Here is a 20,669-nt window from a genome sequence, read left to right on the forward strand (position 1 = left end):
CATTTGTGGGAAGTAGTAGGAGGGATTCCCTCATAACTCAGTTGGTAAGTCATCTGCCTGCAATGCAGGAGACTCGGGTCCGATTTCTGGGTCAGGAAGATCCCCTGGAGAAGGAAATGGCAACCCACTCCAGTATTCTTGCCTGGAGAATCCCATGGACAGAGGAGCCTGACAGGCTGCAGTCCATGGGATCGCAAGAGTTGGACATGACTTAGTGACTAAACCACCACCACAGTAGGAGGTACGAGAGGAAATGTGGGGCTTGAGGGAGCAGAGGAGATCTATTTTTGATGCATTGACTGTAGTGCCTGCAGGACACGCAGCAAGGGGCAGATAGACACCTGACGTGGAGCTCAGGATGGAGGACATGACTTTGTGAATCCTCCTTCAATGTATTCCAGGTCGGAAAGCCTAGGGCAACTTTTGGTTGTCCGTTGAGGCCACTGAATCCATGTTCTCAAGCCTTTACCTGGCTATTTCCTCTACCTGAAGTTCTCTTGGTAGATAGGTAACCTTTCTTTCAGGTACCTAGGTCAAATGCTCTTCTTCAAAGCCTTATGGGCTCCTGATGATGCAAACCGGTCAAATGGCCCTCCTTCGGCTCCCTCGCTCACTCTATTTATGCTGCCTTGCCTCTTCCGTGGCCTGTGCTCACCCCACCCTCGGTGTGCCATCAGCTCCTTGGGGCCAGGACGGGACCCTCTTCTCTGTGTCCCTCTTGGCACCCACCAGTTCTGGCTTGGATGGGTGAATGAATGAATGTTGATAACAGATCCATGGAACATTGTCTTCTGGGCAGCCCCACCTCCTTTGTCAGCTTCAGATGGTCTTGGGGGCTGTTCTGTTGGCCTGAGGCTGGGACATTCCTTGAAGACACAGCATGAAAACAGTCTGCTTACTCCAATCCTGCCTCCAGGGCAATCCCTCAGCTCAGCCTCTCAGTTGTGGCCCCAGGTTCTCTATGTTCCTGCCAACTCTGTATCAGACATGAGAGAATCTGCAGGCATCTTACCTCCTAACCCATCCTTTTTCTAATTTGCACTTGGAGATACAGACCTGGGCTGTGACATGTCTTAATTCTTTTATAATCACGGAAGGGCAAAGCCAAGTTGCTAATTTAGGTACAAAGATGCTTCAGCACTCCTGAGAATTAGTCAATTTTGTGTTACTTCATTATTTTTGTAATGGCTTATTGCAGTTATTGATGAAAGCAACTTTTAATGGTGCAACACTGTGTTTCCAAACCATGAGAGACCCTGGATCCGTCACCCCAAAAGCTGACTGGTGATTCTCCCACTGAACCTTGGATCCCACTCCTGTGCCCAGCAAGCAGGATCCCTAGTCAGACTCCACTCATGTGCCTTGGCAAGATCCACGCCCAGGATAGAGGGGCCCCACAGCCTCCTCGAGGGCCTCCAAGACTTGGGCTGGCTCTTCTTCGCCATGGTGCCAAGTGCCGCCCACTGCATATCCACCCCCAACAGGGCCACCTCCTGAGGTGTTGCCCCTCTGCTCCTGGAAACCCTTTGTGTACTCAGTAGTCTAAGCAAAGAATCAAGGCCAGCTTTTCAGGACAGACAGATTTCAGAATAACATACTGTCTAGACTAACCCACAGAGGGAATTTCTCTCACTGTTAGTACCTGACTTCTTCACTTAGTATCTCCTGGAGCTAAGTGCTCATCAGTACTTGCATGGTGGCCCTTTCTCTCTGGGCCCCCCAGTATGTTCCAGAGCACCATGCTCTATGTGACAGCCCCCCTCCTTTTTTTTAAACGTTTTGGCCACACCTCACAGCATATGGGATCTTAGTTCCCCCAAATGGGTCTGAACCTACACATGCTGCAATGGAAGGGCCAGGGAAGTCCTCCCCCACCCCTTGGGGACACTTAGTTTGCTTGCAATCAGTGAACGATAAGCAGGGCTGCACTGGAGACCCCTGCGTGGGAGTTGTTGTGCTTCAAGGGAGTGTCCTTCAAGGATGCAGAGCAGAGTTCTAGCTTTAGAACTGAAAACCAGCCTCCTGAAACAGGGTCAGCCTGTGTACTGAGGACAAAATAGGACATTTATCAAAATGAGGTTCCTGTCTCCCACCTCATATTGCCACAAAACAACACAAGGGGTAGGATATCCTTTTCATTGGCAAATGAGGGACCAGGAGACAGCCTTTGGGCACTTAGGCCTCTGGTTCTGTTTTCTGGGAGCTGTATTGCAGTCTCAGGAGGACCCCAGGGGCAGTCTGGGTCAGACTCTGGGCAGCCTCTGCCAGCTGGACCAGGCTGCCATGGACCCCGGGCCAGGCAGCGGGCCCTCTTTCAAAACTCCAGGCTGGCTGCTGCGTGCAGATGCAAGGGTCTCCGTCTGTCTTAACTGGTTCCCAAGCACTTTAGATACCTTCTCTATAGTCAAGCTGATCCGCAAAGATTCACCCTAGGACCCCTGCTCTGGATCCCGCTCTCTAGGAGGCACTGAGACCGGAGCGGGGACAAAACCCAGGGACTGCCACTCCCGAAGGGCTGCGGACAAGTGGGAAAGAAAGAGCATCCCCCAACTAGGCAGCGCTGGGGAACTTGAGAGGTGGGTGTGGGTTGGGTATCCTCTCCCCGAGCGCCAAGCCCCGCCCGGGCACCTTTCTCGCTCCCTCGGTCTCCACCCCCACTCTTCCCCCTTCCCCCCGGTTTTCCCCCTCTAGGAACTAGCAGACCTCGGGAGAGGGGAGGAGGGAGGCTGGGGCGCTTATAGGACCACAGGGCGGGGCAAACCTCGTGAGGTCACCGAGCACTGGATAAAGGGACGCAGAACGAGCGCAGGTGGCAGAGCCTTCGTTCCGGAGTCGCCCCAGGACCCCAGCCATGAAGCTCTTCGTCCCCGCCCTGCTGTCCCTTGGAGCCCTTGGTGAGTGCAGGTATGAGGGGGGGCGGGGGCATGCCCCTCCAGGTAGATGTCCCGGTCCCCACGCCCCGCTGTGGGAGCATCCAGTCCCCTCACCCCTCAGTGTAGGCGTCTGGGTCCTCGCTCCCCGCCGTGTGGGCCTCCTTGTCCCCGCAGCAGGCAGTTTGACACGGGCACCTGCCGCAGAGGAGGCGCCGGGAGCGGAGCGGAGCGGATCCCGCCCACTCGCCTGGGGAGGAGCCCGGAGCTGGGTTCCGAGAAGCCGGCGGGGTCCGGTGCCCAGAGCTGCCGAGCTCCCCAAGGGTCTTTCCCGGTCCCTGTCGCTTCTGTCCTACCCATAGCACTGGTGACAGGAGTATACAGAGGGAGGCTGGGTGGTAATGAGATTCCGAGAGGGCGAGTGACTTGCCCAAGACACTCAGGAGACTGCAGATGGGGTTCCAGCTCCTGTAAGAACTGTGTAACTTGGGCAAGAGACAGTATTTCTGAACCTCAGCTTCACTGAAAAATGGCTCAACCCTTTTTCCACAGGGCTGTGAGGAGGCCGCTGGGCCGCCTGCCCTGGTAGACAGAGGCGCACACAAGCCCTCCCACTGCAAAGGGGCAGGGGTAGGGGGCACAGACCCTGCTGCTGGGCCCCTTCTGTCAGAGGGTGCGAGAGGAGTGCCTGGTGCCTGGTTTTTAATGTGCCTGGACTAGAAGGGGACTAAGCAGAAGGAACTAAATCACCGTTCCTTCTGACCGCACCCCCCACCCCCTCAAGTGTCTGAAATGATTCCTGGAGTGCTCAGAACACTCACCTGTGCTGGACATTAGTGATGTAAATGTGAGGGCCGGGCTTCCAGCAGCCGAGGGGAAGGTCCAGGACAGTGGCCTCAAGGGCTGGAGAGTGTCAGCGGTGAGACGGGGTGTGTGCAGGGCTCAAGTGAAAGCCCAGGTGTCACCCTCTGCAGCCTGTCCCGCCAGCAGCTCAGTGCAGCCTCCTTCTGTCCTCCGGCATCTACTCCGGGCTGGGAGCTTCCTGGATGAAAAGAGGTGTTTGGAGGATAACTGTGCGCTTTTGCTCCCTAACCTGTCCCTCTTTTCTGGTCCTCTTCTCCAGTTTCCCTCCCATGTTGCTGTTCAGTCACTCAGTCATGTCTAACTCTCTGCAATCCCATGGACTGCAGCATGCCAGGCATCCCCTGTCCTTTGGTATCTCCCGGAGTTGGCCCAAACTCATGTCCATTGAGTCGGTGATGCCATCCAACCATCTCATCCTCCCCAGGGCTGTGGATTATTTCTCTCTTCTCTAAGGCAGGACTGGACCTGGCCAGGACCACCAGCTCACGACTACCCTTCCTTCTGCTCCCTGACCCGTGGCCTGCTGGGCCCATAGCACAGGGTCCGGGCCACCTAGGAGAGGCTGGAGGGGCAGGAAGCCTTGCTTTCTTAGAAGTGGTCATGGGCTGTGGTCTGGGATCTGGCTCAGAGTTGCATCACTGGGTTCCATTCTCACTTGCATCTTTGGTTGTCTTGACCCCCACTGAGGTTTGCAGTTTAAATCCTGCTGTCCATGGGATGGTGGCCAATGTCCCAAAGTATCACTGAATCCCTTGTCCTACTCAGTGGAAGGACTGGCCACTGGCCTAGGGGGTTCCTGCCTTGCTCCCCATGGGTGTCGTGGCAGGAAGAGGCTGGGTGGGCCGAGAAGAGTAACTCCACCCCAGCCCCTGCCTTTGAGAGACGGGCACTGTGTGTCCACACAGAAGGAATCTGAGCACGTGTCCTTTCAGGAGGGTGCCATCCAGGCCCAAGTGGGCAGCATGTGAGTGACTGAGACAGATCAGGGGCGGGGCTGGGGATACAGGGCCAGACCTAGATCTGCCTCGGGGAGCGTTTTGTCTTGAGAGAGACACACAGCTTCAGAGCTGGCTGGAGGGGAGGAACAGAGCGCTGCGTTCTGCACCCAGCGCTGGTGTTTGGGGGGCTGGGGTCGGTGCGTCTCAGAAAACCTCTCAGTGGTGCTTTAGTTTCCTGGTTCACCCCTCCCAAGGGAGCACACAAGCTCGTTCCCCGGTTCCCTATTCCTGCCCCTGCTCATGCCTTCCCTCCAGCTTGACACATGGTCTTCGTTTTGCTCTCTCCCTTTACCTCCATCTTGTGACCTCCCCCAACTCCCGATTTCTGCTGTGTTCTCCCTCCTCGACGCTTTTCTGCCTGGTTTCCAGGTTTCAGCCCACCTGTCCCTGCTCTCCTGTGAGTCGCCGCTCCACGGCTTCTGAACGAGACCTTCTAGGACCAGCACGGGAGGCTTTCCATGACCTGCCCCCAAACCCTTTACCATGTCCATGGCACCCCGTCTCTAACCAGTCAGCTTACATAGGCAGGGTGCTTGGTGTCTGACTGCCTAGGTTCAAATCCTGGATCCAGACTTATTAGTTGTGAAGCCTTGGGCAAGCCATAAGTTAAAGCCACAGTTTTCTCACCTAGGAAATGTGGATATCAGCAAAACTCAATGAAAAGGGATTGGGTGGATTGAGGGAGAACAGAACACATGAAGGGCTGAGGAAAGACCTGGCACAGATTGGCCTTGCAACCTCTCTGTGCACGTGGCCCATTGCGCCCACTTCTTGGATTGCCTCCCCGCCCCAATTACTGGCTCAGGTCATGGGGACATCACACCTGGCTTGGCACTTGTTCTCTTCTAGGGCATTCATCATACTTGGTTGCATCCCTGGGGGCTTTTTGCCTCTTCCGATGAGACGGCTGCTGCCATCTGCTTGCACGCTCCTCTGCATATCACCCAGTGCCGTGTATACAGAGGGCATCCAGGAAACCCTGCTATATCCCAGTGGCTAAATTGGATAGTGCTGATTCTCACTTCAGGACAGATCCAGGAAGGCTTCCTAGGGTAGATTACACCCCTAGAAATTTCCCTGGGACGGTGGCAGAGAGCTGAATGCAGCCTCCTTCCCCACCAAATCACATCCAAAAGGGGAGTGGCTTTTGCAACCAAGAGGCTTTTTTTTTTTTTTGGTAGCAGTTTTACTGATGTATATTTTACTTATCATAAAATTCACCTCATCAAAGTATACAATTCAGCGGTTTTTAGTAACTTTACCAAGTGATACAACCATCGTGGTAAATCAATTTAAGAACATTTCCATCCCTCCTTGAGAGTCCTCTTTTCGGTGCAGTGGTGAATGGTGTAACTCAGGCACACTGACCCATTTGGTACAACGCCTACGGCAGCTCAGCTCCCGACAAGGGGTGGGGTGTGTTTTCCTTCATTCCCTTGGCATCCTCTGGGGAGACGTCTGAAGCCTCAACAACCTAGAGGGACCTGGATTCCAGGCTGGACGTTGCCGCTGCTGAGCAGACTGTCACTCAGCCACCCTCGAGAGTCAGCTTCCGCACCAGAAAGACAGACGCAATACTTTCTCCCTGCCTACCTCCTAGGTTCCAGGGGATCAAAGCAGGTGGAAGAACCCCCTTAGCTGATGCAAGGGAGCATTGCTGGCTTTTTGTCGGGGTAGGAAGTATGTCAGTCAGAGGAGGGAAACGATTCCAGAGGCTCTGATCATGTCCGCAAACAGCCCTCTGGCCAGCATGGAGTGGTCATTAGGCTAGCGAAACACCTCCATCGGAGGAGAGTGGCCTGACTCAGCCACAGAATGGAGAGGGAAGGGGAGGGCCCCTGCTTGAGAGGGCAAGGCCGTCTCTTCTACGGACAGTGATAGAGCCCTCACTCTTTGGCCTCTTTCTCCCAGGACTGTGTCTGGCTGCCCCGAGGAAAAACGTTCGATGGTGTACCATCTCCCAACCCGAGTGGTTCAAATGCCGCCGATGGCAGTGGAGGATGAAGAAGCTGGGTGCTCCCTCTATCACCTGTGTGAGGAGGGCCTTTGCCTTGGAATGTATCCGGGCCATCGCGGTGAGTCCAGGCCGTAGGCTGGGTGGGACCAGACTGAAAGGGAAGGGATCCAAGTGCCATGGAAAATGTGCTCGCCCTGCCCTCCTCTGCTCTTCTTCCCGAGCGCCTGTAAGTTGGGAGCTGTCCTCTCTCCTAGGACACAGCGCTATTTTGGAAGCAGACATTGCCATTCTAACATTTGAAAACCATCTGTAGGGAAACTGGCATCACCACACAAATTGAGAATAATGACAGTGCAACGATGGTGGCTCAGACGGTAAAGAATCCGCCTGCAATGCAGGACACCTGGGTTCGATCCCTGGGTTGGGAAGATCCCCTGGAGAAGGAAATGGCAACGCACTCCAGAATTCTTGCCTGGAGAATCCCATGGACAGAGGAGCCTGGTGGGCTACAGTCCATGTTGTTGCAAAGAGTCGGGCACGACTGAGTGACTAACCCACCACCACCACACAACGATGTCACAGGAGCAGTTGTATTGGGTGAATATGTAACACTGGCAAAAGTCAAGGTGACTCTAAAAGAAAATCTCCAGAGAGATTACCTCTGAACTTGCAGAGGAAACAGCCCAGCCCATCATAGTCAGCACATTACACGCTGGGGCACGGCCTGCCAGGCCACACTGGAAAGACACTTGTCTAAGACGTTAGCAGAGAGAGAAAGGAAAGGCAGTCATGACTTGTGGATAACTTCAGATTCCTTTTGTTTTTTTCAGATGTAAAATCTATTGCCATCATTTTTATTTATTTGTTTGACAAGTATGTTGTGTGTCTGCCATGTGGCATGGTAATGTGTATGTGATTTTAGCACAAAGTAGGTAATGTGTGTAAAGTTCCCATTAATATCTAGGGTTATTGGAACAGTTGCTGCTGCTGCTGCCAAGTCGCTTCAGTTGTGTCCGACTCTGTGCGACCGCATAGACCGCAGCCCACCAGGCTCCCCCGTCCCTTGGATTCTCCAGGCACGAACACTGGAGTGGGTTGCCATTTCCTTCTCCATATTGGAACAGTACTTAAGGGAAAAATCTAGTTTGAATAATGTTTTAGACTGTTATTTTACCACCAGCATTTCCTGATGGCTTAAAATGCAGATTTGTAGGCCTTATTCGAACTTGTTCCATATCTGTGAATAAGACGTCAAAATCTGCCTTTTTAATAAGAGCTCCCTTTGAAATCAGTACTACATACCACAGACTTCCCTGGTGATTCTGTGGTAAGGAATCCATCTACCAATGCAGAAGATGTGGATTTAATTGCTGGGTCAGGAAGATCCCCTGGAGAAGGAAATACTCAAGTATTCTTGCCTGGGAAATCCCACGGGCAGAGGAGCCTGGTGGGCTCCAGTCGATGGGGTCGGAAAGAATTGGACACGACTGAACGACTATACAACAACAACTACATACCATACACCAAAATAGAGATAGACTAAATGCTTAAAAATGTGTATTATTGAAAACTAGAGAGGTAGATTCATTAGCAGAACTGTGGAGGGAAGAGAAGTCTCTTAGCTTTTAAAAAAGCAATGAACTAAATGACGAAGTAAAATGAATGATTAAAAATTTTAATTTATAGCCATTAAAAACACTTAAGCAAAACATTTGACAGCATTGTAAAGCAATTATCTTCCAATTAAAAAAATTTAGAAAGCACTGGAGTGAATACGCACCAGCTCTGACAAGTGACAGTATTCTATAAAGAACTAATTCAACTGATAAGAAATGTAAGATCACATAAGAAAAACAATATGGGGAGATGGAGGTAGTATTAATAAAAATACTATGAAATGTTCCCCGTAATAATCAAGAGACATACAAATCTAAGCAATTTGTTAGCCCTTGAATTTTCTAAGTGATAGCACTTAATAAAATGAAAGCCTCTCACACTGGTGGTTCTATAGTGAGACTGGTCCTCACGGTAGGTGGCATTTCAAATTGGAAAGGAATGGCCTGGAAAGCAGGATGGCAATGATAGCCAAGGCCTTGAAGACAAAATGCCCATTGTCCGGATGATCCTGCCCTCAGATGCCGATCCCAAGGCACCAGGTCATCAGAAGGGAAAAAATCTAAGAGGACAAAGCTGTCCATGCAAGTGTAATTTTAACAGCAAAAAGTTAGAAGGAGCCCAAGTGGTGAACATTGGAGGGAATGTTTCAAATTTAGCTTAATAAATTATGAAAGAGCCACATTATGATAAAATATCATGAAGTCAATACAATCAATAAAGCTGCTACAGGAGAAAATGTAGGCAGTTTTAGATGAATAAAGCAGTTTGGAAAATATTATTTCTACCAGGCTGCAAATATGAGAAATAAGTAAGCATAGGTGAAGTAATATGCCAAAGAGGATGAACATGGTTTATGATGATGATAACTTTAAGATATATTAATGGTTGAAATTTGTATTCAATAAAAACAATAACTTAAATATAGAGGAAAAACAGGGGGGAAGCATCTGGAACTTTTTGTTTTTACTGAACTTTTAATTTTGTATTGGAATATAGATGATTGACAATGTTGAGGTAGTTTCTGGGGAACAGCAAAGGGACTCAGCCATACATATACAGGTGTCCACTCTCCCCCAAAATGCTCCCACCCAGGCTGCTGTATAACATTGGGCAGACTTCCCTGTGCTGCACAGTAGGTCCTTGTTGGTTATCTGCTTAAGATACAGTAGTGTGTCCATGTCCATCCCCCAAATTTATAATATAAAAGACGGTAAAGGATGCCATCGCGGAGTGATCTGAGGCATGTCTTGTGAAAAAGTGGCCACCTGGTGACCTCAGGAGTTACAGCAAAGGGGCTGGAGCTCATTACCCAGAGGGGCTCTGGGCTCATACCACCTCTCATGGCAACTGAGTGGGACGTGACTGGAAGCTGACCCTCTGGAAGATCCTTCCAGCCATGGAGCCTTCTGACATCCTGAGGTTCACTTGCCTGGCTTAGGGTAGGTTTTCTCCTGAAGCTGGTCTGGCCTGTGTTTTCAGGAGAAAAAGGCGGATGCTGTGACCCTGGATGGTGGCATGGTGTTTGAGGCGGGCCGGGACCCCTACAAACTGCGGCCAGTAGCAGCAGAGATCTATGGGACGAAAGAGTGTGAGTTCTCCCTGGGGACCCAGAAGTTGAGGTGGCCTGGACCTGGGCCCTGGGCTCTGTGGGGTCAGAGTGGACAAGGCACAGAGCTGAGGTCTCAGACAGTGTCACATGTCCAGGGAATGATGTCCCTGGGCTCTTTGGGCCGGTCACCAACCCACTGGGGAAGCAGAGGAGGCGCTGCGCTGCAGTGACCAGATGGAATTCCCCTCCCACTAGGGGCTCATTCAGGGAGGGCTGTTTCTCTCTCTCTCTGGTTCAGGCTAAGAGCTCTCTATTGTCTCTGCCTTTTCCGCAGCTCCCCAAACCCACTATTATGCTGTGGCCGTCGTGAAGAAGGGCAGCAACTTTCAGCTGGACCAGCTGCAAGGCCGGAAGTCCTGCCATACGGGCCTTGGCAGGTCCGCTGGGTGGGTCATCCCTATGGGAATCCTTCGCCCGTACTTGAACTGGACAGAGTCACTCGAGCCCCTCCAGGGAGGTAAGACACGTCGGGGTTCTGGTGATCCCAGGCTGGGGTCTCTACTCCGGTGTCACTTTCACAAGCCACTTCGGGGTGTCCCAGGTGAGCATGTGGGGTGAATCCAAGGCAGGGGTCAGGTTAACTACTGTGAAGCCTGTGGGGATGGGGTCTTCTGTATCAGCAGCCCTGGGAGTTGGTAGCTGAGTCTGCTGCTGCTGCTAAGTCGCTTCAGTCATGTCCGACTCTGTGCGACCCCATAGATGGCTTCCTACCAGGCTCCTCTGTCCCTGGGATTCTCCAGGCAAGAACGCTGGAGTGGGTTGCCATTTCCTTCTCCAATGCATGAAAGTGAAAAGTGAAAGTGAAGTCGCTCAGTCACATCCGACTCTTAGCCACCCCATGGACTGCAGCCTACCAGGCTCCTCCATTCATGGGATTTTCCAGGCAAGAGTACTGGAGTAGGGTGCCGTTGCCTTCTCCAGGTAGCTGAGTCTAGTTTCAGCCACTGTACATCTTCTGAGCTCCTGGCTTTGCAAAGGCTATCAGGTGGGGGTGGAGGGGAGGGAACACTGGGGGTGCCACTGGCTGTGGTCTGGTGAGCTCACACCCTGGTTTATTTCTCTCTGTTCAACAGCTGTGGCTAAATTCTTCTCTGCCAGCTGTGTTCCCTGCATTGATAGACAAGCATACCCCAACCTGTGTCAACTGTGCAAGGGGGAGGGGGAGAACCAGTGTGCCTGCTCCTCCCGGGAACCATACTTCGGTTATTCTGGTGCCTTCAAGTAAGTGAGACTGTCCTCTTCTCCCCAGCGGCCCACGTGTCCTTGGGCTAGGAGGCCCTTTCTCTGGGCCCAAATAGAGCTCAGTGAGCTAGTGGGGACCATGGAGGAGGTCCAGTTCTCCTGTGCAGAGAAACTGAGTCTGAAAAAGGTGCGGGCTCTGTCCAGTGCACGATCTCCTCCAGTCCCCTAGCCCCCCGCAGGGCCCCCTCACCTCTGCACCAGCCCAGCAGTTACCTCGTCAGCGTCCCCTCATGTCTCCCCAGAGATCCCTGAATCTGGCTTTGTCCCTCTGCGGTCCTGGGCTCCTCCTGCTGACAGGTGTCCCCTCCCTAACTACCGAGGGACTGAAGGAGTCTTGTCATGAGCAGACCGGCCCCAGACCCCTGGCCAGGCAGCCGGACAGCCTGGTCCCTCTCCCTGGGAGGTAGTGATCTCTGCCTCACTGGGGAGCTCTCTCCTTCGCCCCAGCCTCGCACTGAAGCTGAGGTTTCTCCTTTTACCCCATCTGCCTCTCGGACTCAGGCATTTTGTGTGTGGGGGGGAGGCCTCCCCGATTCTCTGCTGCTCAGGGCACGTTTACCACTTAGCCCTGGGAGGGGAAAAAACCACGTGGCCGCATGTACTGCTTTTACCCTCTGGTGCAGAGGCTTGGAAACTCTTTTACAGAGAAAGACAAAGTTTTGCTCTCTCAGTCAACCCTTAAAGGGGAAAGTGGGGGGTCTCTAGCCAGCATCCTCTGGTTCTTTCTTCCTCAGAATCCATCTGCAGGTGGCTTCTGATGCCTTCCCAGTGGGGGCCCCAGAGCCTCAGAGACCTGTCCTCTGCAGGTCAGGAGCCCACAGAAGACAAGCCCCAGGGCCCCTTTCCACAGGCAGGCTCGAGGAACAAGCCGGGCTGGCTGCTCTGTGCTGACCCTTCTGGTGCTTTCTCATCCCACAGGTGTCTGCAGGATGGGGCTGGAGACGTGGCTTTTGTTAAAGAGACGACAGTGTTTGGTAAGGGGAGGAGAGAAGCCACGGGTACTGCCTCCTTTGTTTTGCTTTCCTTTCATTTCATTGTAAATCCAAGTAGTGAGCTAATTTGACTCCTCACTTCCTGGCACACGATTATCAAAGCTCTCTGTAGAGCACAGCTCTTATTTTTATGTGACTTTATATTTTAAGCAATCAGTTTTCTTTGAAACTCCCGTGCCCGCTATCTTTCTCTTCTGCATCAAAGACGCCCATGTCAAGGTATCTGACACATGTCCTCCGAGACAGATGTAGTCTTGCAAAGTGTATGGGGCTGATTTGTGTTTCTGGATTCTAAGCTCACAGAAGTTTTATTGATCGTTATTGATGATGACGTGATCAAGGTTTCCCGCTCAGCATTCTGTTTTAGAGATTTACGTGTTGTTGTGCTGTACTTGTCTGGTTCAGTGGTTCTAACACTGAGACGTGCTCTGTGGAGAGCACACAACACATTTATTATCCACGGTCGTAAAGCGGTAGATACGTCAGTGTTGGTTTATCTTGCATTTCTCTGGCATCTGGTGAGTTTGATCATCTCAGTATATTTGCTGGTAGTTTGGGCTTCCCTTTCTTCCTTTTTCACCTTTGACTATCTTTCTATTGATTTTCATGCCTGTTTCTTCATGATTTTGATTCAAGCTGAGGCATTCCTCCTCTCTAGGTAACCCGCCATGGTTGGTTCTAGACTTTAGGAAAATCTCTTCTCAGTATGAGCTATTTTGTATCACTCAGTTCAGTTTCAGTTCAGTCGCTCAGTCGTGTCCGACTCTTTGCGACCCCATGAACCACAGCACGCCAGGCCTCCCTGCCCAAACTCATGTCCATTGAGTTGGCGACGCGATCCAGCCATCTCATCCTCTGTTGTCCCCTTCTCCTCCTGCCCCTAATCCCTCCCAGTATCAGGGTCTTTTCCAATGAGTCAACTCTTCGCATGAAGTGGCCAAAGTATTGGAGTTTCAGCTTCAGCATCAGTCCTTCCAATGAACACCCAGGACTAATCTCCTTTAGGATGGACTGGTTGGATCTTCTTGTGGTCCAAGGGACTCTCACGAGTCTTCCCTAACACTGCAGTTCAAAAGCATCAATTCTTTGGCGCTCAGCTTTCTTAACAGTCCAACTCTCACATCCATACATGACCACTGGAAAAACCGTAGCCTTGACTAGATGGACCTTTGTTGGCAAAATAACGTCTCTGCTTTTTATTATGCTATCTAGGTTGGTCATAACTTTCCTTCCAAGGAGTAAGCGTCTTTTAATTTCATGGCTGCAGTCACCATCTGCAGTGATTTTGGAGCCCAGAAAAATAAAGTCTGACACTGTTTCCACTGTTTCCCCATCTATTTCCCATGAAGTGATGGGACCAGATGCCATGATCTTCGTTTTCTGAATGTTGAGGTTAAGCCACCTTTTTCACTCTCCACTTTCACTTTCATCAAGAGGCTTTTGAGTTCCTCTTCACTTTCTGCCATAAGGGTGGTGTCATCTGCATATCTGAGGTTATTGATATTTCTCCCAGCAATCTTGATTCCAGCTTGTGTCTCTTCCAGCCCAGCATTTCTCATGATGTATTCTGAATATAAGTTAAATAAACAGGGTGACAATATACAGCCTTGACGTACTCCTTTTCCTATTTGGAATCAGTCTGTTTTTCCATGTCCAGTTCTAACTCTTACTTCCTGACCTGCATACAGATTTTTCAAGAGGCAGGTCAAGTGGTCTGATATTCCCATCTCTTTCAGAATTTTCCAGTTTATTGTGATCCACACAAAGGCTTTGGCATAGTCAATAAAGCAGAAATAGATGTTTTTCTGGAATTCTCTTGCTTTTTGATGATCCATTGGATGTTGACAATTTGATCTCTGGTTCCCCTGCCTTTTCTAAAACCAGCTTGGGAAGTTCACGGTTCACGTATTGCTGAAGCCTGGCTTGGAGAATTTTGAACATTACTTTACTAGCGTGTGAGATGAGTGCAATTGTGCGGTAGTTTAAGCATTCTTTGGCATTGCCTTTCTTTGGGATTGGAATGAAAACTGACCTTTTCCAGTCCTGTGGCCACTGCTGAGTTTTCCAAATTTGCTGGCATATTGAGTGCAGCACTTTCACAGCATCATCTTTGAGGATTTGGAATAGCTCAACGGGAATTCCATCACCTCCACTAGCTTTGCTCGAAGTGATGCTCCTAAGGCCCACTTGACTCCACGTTCCTTTGTATCACTGGTCTATTTGTATTTTTCTGCTTTTATTCTTCTGGTTTGTAGTGATTCTTAATAGCTTATGGAGGTGGAAGTGGGAGGGAGAGAAAGAAAGAGAACCATCCCCAAACAGTTTGCTATTTATTTTCTAAGTAAGATTTTCGAATTATTTTCTTGATTGTTTAAAACATCATACTTTAAGTAGAATTGTATTGAATTTAAATTGATCCATGAAAAACTGATTTATTTATGTCAAATTTTCTATTCCCTAAATCATAATAAATCTCTCCCTTTTGATCCCATCTCTTTTTAGGTTTTTTAATAGAATTTATAGAACTTAACCTTTTTCTCTTAGTCTCCTGCATTGTTTGTTATTGTCTTACTTTGGCTGTGCAGAAAGGCTCATGGGATCTCAGTTACCTAACTAGGGATTGAACCCAGGCCACCACAGTGAAAGCAATGAATCCTAACTACTAGACCATCAGGGAGCTCTCTCCTGAATTTTTTTTTTTTTTTCCTGCATTGTTTAATGAAACTAATTGCAGTCACTCAGTCGTGTCTGACTCTTTGTGACCCTATAGACTGTAGGCCGCCGGGCTCCTCTGTCTATGGGATCTCCAGACAAGAATACTGGAGTGGGTTGCCATTTCCTACTCCTGTGGATCTTCCTGACTCAGGGATTGAACCCAGGTCTCCTGCATCTCCTGCATTGGCAGGCGCATTCTTTACCACTGAGCCACCCGAGAAGTCAATGAGGCCAATTACCTGCTATTTAATGATTTTACTTGCTATTATAGTATATTATATTCTGTATTAGTTTCTGCTCTGTTGTTGCTAATGCGGGTAACACTTGATTTTTGTAGTGTTGCCTAGCTGGACTTTCTTGTTAGTTCTATTAGTTTTTTCTTGGTTTCACTGGCTTTTCTATGTAGGTGATTACATCATTTTTCAATGATTAAAATTTGTCTTTTTCCCTCCAGTGTTTATATCTCTCACTTCTTTAGTAAATTGTGAAATACAGGTCGTCTGGTATTGTGTTGGCAATGTGACAACTGACATCTTTGCCTTGGTCCTGATTTTGAAGTGACTTTAAATTTTCTTCTTTTAGTATGATTTTGCTGTAGATATTTTGATAACTAGCATTTATCAAGTGTAATACCTTTGCCAAGTTCTATATATTACTGGTTTTCCAAAACTGAAAAAAAAAAAGCACAAATAAATGTTGAACATATAAGTGCTTTTCTCTGTAGCTATTAAGATGATCTCATTGTTTTCCTTTAATCCATTCTTGTCATGAATGTCTTTAGCTTCTTTGGCATTCAGTCATTGTTTTGCGAATGGAATAAACTGATAAATGTAAGAGTCTGACCTATTAGTTTAAACATGTTCTGTTATATTGAGTTAGCTAATTATTTTAGATTTTTATGTTCATAAGTAAAATAGGTCTGTAATTATTCCCTCCTGTACTTCTTTCTCTGATTTTGAGATCCAAATTATACTAAGCTCATAAAACAACTTGGGTCAGTTTCCATTACTTAATGTATTCTGATGCAATTTACATGTGATATAGATCAATAGTTCCAAATCGGGATGGACTCACTCATACTGTCTTTCCCCCTTTTTTGGATACACCCAAGTGTTGAGAAACGATTCAACTGCATTTTTTGCTTTAAAATTTTTACCATTTTTATTCTTTGTAGAGATGTGGGTTAAGGCAGCAGTCTCTGGGTTGTTTCCATCCTGCGTCCCTTTGTAGGTGGGGTTGTCATGCAAACAGACAGGTCTGGTTCAGCCTCCTTGGCTTGCCAGGCAAGAGGTGCAACAATCCCAGAGCCTGTATGATCCAATCAGAGGAACATGGGCTTGCCCTTAAGGCTTCCTGGGCACTGTCTTTACTTTTCTGCATGTTCTGGAGCAATCCACTGCCCTTCTGACCCCCAGTTTTGTCAACTGTACAAGATGTCTCCTCCAGCTCAAATTCTATGGGGAGAGGAGGGCCATGGCTCATGGCTACTGACTGGGGTCTGCTCATCTGGACCCTCCTCTCCTCCACCTCTCCCTTCCCCCAGAGAACTTGCCAGAGAAGGCTGACAGGGACCAGTATGAGCTTCTCTGCCTGAACAACAGTCGGGCGCCAGTGGATGCGTTCAAGGAGTGCCACCTGGCCCAGGTCCCTTCTCATGCTGTCGTGGCCCGAAGTGTGGATGGCAAGGAAGACTTGATCTGGAAGCTTCTCAGCAAGGCGCAGGTACCCCACCCTCAGTACCCCCACCCGCTTGGGTCTGGTGGTGGGGAGGTTTCCTTCCTTCCTTCCCTAACTTCCTGCCACTCTGGAATATTCAGTGGCCTGCCTGTCTAGGCTGTACTCCATACAGCTGAAACAATGACGCCTCCTCTAGCATGACCCACTGGCGGTGTCTCCCGGGCTGGAACAGAAGTAGGTGGAGGATGATGCAATATTGTCAAGACTCTAAGGTGCTCAGACCCCAGCAACTTCATAAAGACAAAGCCATGACTGAGCTATGTCTCAGGGAGGCCGTGAGATCCTCTACAGGAGGAGGTCAACCCAGGTTCCTGCTCTCAGAATCATCCCGGAGTTGCAGATACTCTGTTTCAACCTGGTGTTTCGGTTTCCTGTCTACCACTGACCTCATAATTCTCTTTCCCTTAATTAGGAGAAATTTGGAAAAAACAAGTCTCGGAGCTTCCAGCTCTTTGGCTCTCCACCCGGCCAGAGGGACCTGCTGTTCAAAGACTCTGCTCTTGGGTTTTTGAGGATCCCCTCGAAGGTAGATTCGGCGCTGTACCTGGGCTCCCGCTACTTGACCACCTTGAAGAACCTCAGGGAAAGTGAGTGAGGGCCAGGCCCGCCCTAAGGGCACTGTGCAGTGAGCCTTGGCTGAGGCCGTCGGGGAGCACCTCCCCACCCTCCACCCCCGCCCGCTACGGGCAGCTTGACCCTGCTCTGCAGTCGTCCCTTGGTCACTTTCCAGCCCCTGGAGGTCTTCACCGTGGTAGGTGGGACGCAAATGTGAGCGTCTTCTGTGGACCAGATCGGGTGACTGGTGTCTCCAAAGGAGCACGTCGCCTGCTGATAATGCTGCACAGGACCCCGTGTGCGGCGGGTCGCCTGCTGATAACACTGCGCAGGACCCCGTGTGCGGCGGGATGCCCAGCCCTGGTAGAGCAGTCAGTTTGCCTCTGGGGAAGTGAGAGGTACGAAGACACCCCGAGAGAGCCAGGGCCCTTCTGGGATGAATCCAGAGCCCTGGGCCCTGAACTTGGCCACGATACCACCCTGGGCCAGCTCAGCTGTGGCTCTTCCTCTGCTGGAGGCTTCAGGCGGACTCCGGGTGAACGGGGAGGCTGCACTGTTGTTACAGCCTGTTGACCGCTGTGTCCCCGGGCAGCTGCGGAGGAGGTGAAGGCGCGGTACACCAGGGTCGTGTGGTGTGCCGTGGGACCCGAGGAGCAGAAGAAGTGCCAGCAGTGGAGCCAGCAGAGCGGCCAGAACGTGACCTGTGCCACGGCGTCCACCACCGACGACTGCATCGTCCTGGTGCTGGTAGGGGGCCTGCTGCCGGCCTGCAAGCCGTGCGGGTGGGGGGCACAGGTCACCGCATATGGTTGGAGGGGAGCAGGGGCTCAGTGGTGCTCCGCCCCCAGGGGGGCAGGGGCTGCTCGTGCTGCCTGCCCAGAGTGGGGACAGACAGAGCTTTCTGTCCTCCAGAGTGTCTGCTGTGGACTTCCCACTCTTCTGATCTTAAGAACAACTCACAATGAATGCAGGTAATCTGGAAAATTTAGAAAGATGTGATGTAAAACCAAACAGCAATGGAGCCTCACACGGGGCTACCACAGTTGAGTGCGTATTAGTCACTCAGTCATGTCTGACTCCTTGTGGCCCCATGGACTGTAGCCCTCCTCTGCCCATGGAATTCTCCAGGCAAGAATACCGGAGTGGGTTGCCATGCCCTTCTCCAGGGGATCTTCCCGAACCAGGGCTTGAATCCGAGTCTCCCACATTGCAGACAGATTGTTTACCTTCTGAGCCAGCAGGAAAGCACCTAGCACATAGTTAAGAGTTTCACTAATTCCTCACCCAAGGACTCATCAATTCATCTCAGTTTAGCCTCAGAACAGTGGTAGATTGTTCCACTTATGTTGTTTTGAGTCCTTTTCACTTAACAGTATATCTTGGCTATTTTCCCATGTGACATATGCTTTGAAAACACTTTAAAAAATTATTTCAGTGACTGTTCTTGCCTGGAGAATCCCAGGGACAGGGGAGCCTGGTGGGCTGCCGTCTATGGGGTTGCACAGAGTCGAACATGACTGAAGTGACTTAGTAGCCAGTACTCTTGCCTGGAAAATTCCATGGATGGAGGAGCCTGGTGGGCTACAGTCCATGGGGTCGCTAAGAGTCGGACATGACTGAGCGACTTCACTTTCACTTTTCACTTTCCTGCATCGGAGAAGGAAATGGCAACCCACTCCACTATTCTTGCCTGGAGAATCCCAGGGGCAGCAGAGCCTGGTGGGCTGCCGTCTATGGGGTCGCACAGAGTTGGACACGACTGAAATGACTTAGCAGCAGTAGCAGTAGTGAAGAGTGCAGGAAGGCCTGTAGGGGGCCTTGGTTTGATCACTGTTTGGGGAAGATCCCATGTGCTGCATGGTGGGGCCAAAAAAAAAAAAATATTTCAGAATATCTTGTATATGGATGTGGTACAATTTAGTCATGACCCTATTCTTCTTTGTCCCCTTATTTTGATGTTATCAATAACCCTGTGCTGTGCAGCCTTGAATAGAAATCTTCATCCACATCTCTAATTACCTTCAATACAGTTGTAAAAAAGTTTTCAGTCAAAGAGGGAGTTTCACAGTCTTGCTGAATCCATGTTCCAGTGCTGGAGTGAGGGCTTGCTCATTCTGATGGTGAGCGAATTTAATTGGTTCTGTTCACTTGCTGAATACTTTGAGTGTAGTGCTAATGAGTGGAGACCAGACAAGACCAACCATTCCCACCTGTGTCCTCAGTGAGGGAGGCTGGTGCAGGAGTACATCCCAACAGTGCTCCAAGTACAGAAGGAGTTTTTGTTCCGAGTCCGGGGGTAAAGAATCCACCTGCCAATGCAGGAGACGTGGGTTCGATCCCTGGGTCAAGAAGATCCCCTTGGAGGAGGAAATGGCAACCCCCTCCAGTATCCTTGCCTGGAGATCCCATACACAGAGGAGCCTGTGGGCTACAGTCCATGGGGTCGCAAAGAGTCGTTCACGTCTTAGTGACTCCACAGCAGCCACGACCGGGCCGCCTGTTCCCGGTCTTTGCAGTGGACGTGACGGCGTGAAAGGCGTGCACAACCGGTACAGAAGTAATGGTGCACGTGGCGTTGCCTCGGGCTGTTCACATCAATCCTGCTGCTTCACTGGGCACCTGACGTCCGTTCTCTTAGAGCTGTAAAGACAGGCAGGGTGGGAAATAGCCTCACCGTGGTGCTGAAGATATGCTTTGTCTTGGCAGAAAGGGGAAGCAGATGCCCTGAACTTGGATGGAGGATATATCTACACTGCGGGCAAGTGTGGCCTGGTGCCTGTCCTGGCAGAGAACCGGAGTAAGTGGAGAAGAGTACCCCCTGGCTTATTCCCTCTGGGCTTCGAGGGTGGGGTGGAGAGCAGTAACCCCACTCGGTGGGTCATGCGGAGACATTAAAATGGACAGATAGGTTCAAACAGGAGAATCAGGAGAAAGAATAGATGAAAGTGGCTGTGTGTCTCACCACATGGCCTAGTGTGGTGAGAACTGACAGATGCTCCTCTGTCAGACTGATTTCCTCTTTTTGATTTTTGAAAAGATTTTAGTAAGTTATAATATACATACTGAAAAGTGCACCTAAGTGTACAACTCAAGAACATTTCACACACTGGTGCATCTCCAAGCTCTAGTGCCCACAGCGAGATACAGCAGGTTCCACAAGTCCTCTTGCGTCCACCAGCCCTCTTACCCCAGCAAGGGTAACGACTCCTGACGTCAAATGGCACAAATCGGCTCTGCCCGTCTTTGAGCTTGATGTAAAAGGAGTTGCACAGCAGGTACCTTTTAAAAAGTCTTTTGCTCAGCATTATATCTCGTTTTGCAGTATTCTGTTGTGACTCCGCTGCAGTTACTTATTTATTCTACTGTGGGGAAGCATTTGGGTAATTTCCAATGGTTGGCTGCCGTGGATAGAGTTGCTGTGAACATCTGGATCCTTGTCTTTTGGTGAACACATACATGCATTTCTGCTGCATGGAACTGCTGGGATGGTCTGTTTGGATTTGATTCTGGACT

At 50.2% G+C, this 20,669-nt stretch overlaps 1 protein-coding gene across 1 annotated transcript in view; it reads left to right on the forward strand.

Moving 5' to 3' along the window:
- Nucleotides 1-884: 884 nt before the first annotated feature.
- LTF (lactotransferrin) overlaps nucleotides 885-20,669 on the forward strand; it is a 34,577-nt gene continuing 14,792 nt past the window's right edge. Inside the window, exons 1-10 of the mRNA XM_005900896.3 lie at nucleotides 885-2,894; nucleotides 6,644-6,807; nucleotides 9,786-9,894; nucleotides 10,190-10,372; nucleotides 10,989-11,136; nucleotides 12,076-12,131; nucleotides 16,408-16,586; nucleotides 17,014-17,188; nucleotides 17,749-17,903; nucleotides 19,863-19,953. Coding sequence (XP_005900958.2) covers nucleotides 2,852-2,894; nucleotides 6,644-6,807; nucleotides 9,786-9,894; nucleotides 10,190-10,372; nucleotides 10,989-11,136; nucleotides 12,076-12,131; nucleotides 16,408-16,586; nucleotides 17,014-17,188; nucleotides 17,749-17,903; nucleotides 19,863-19,953 — 1,303 coding nt within the window. The 5' untranslated portion in view covers nucleotides 885-2,851. The remainder of the gene's footprint in view (nucleotides 2,895-6,643; nucleotides 6,808-9,785; nucleotides 9,895-10,189; nucleotides 10,373-10,988; nucleotides 11,137-12,075; nucleotides 12,132-16,407; nucleotides 16,587-17,013; nucleotides 17,189-17,748; nucleotides 17,904-19,862; nucleotides 19,954-20,669) is intronic.

The sequence above is a fragment of the Bos mutus genome, chromosome 22 (assembly GCF_027580195.1).
Source record: "Bos mutus isolate GX-2022 chromosome 22, NWIPB_WYAK_1.1, whole genome shotgun sequence".
Classification (NCBI taxonomy): Eukaryota; Metazoa; Chordata; class Mammalia; order Artiodactyla; family Bovidae; genus Bos; species Bos mutus.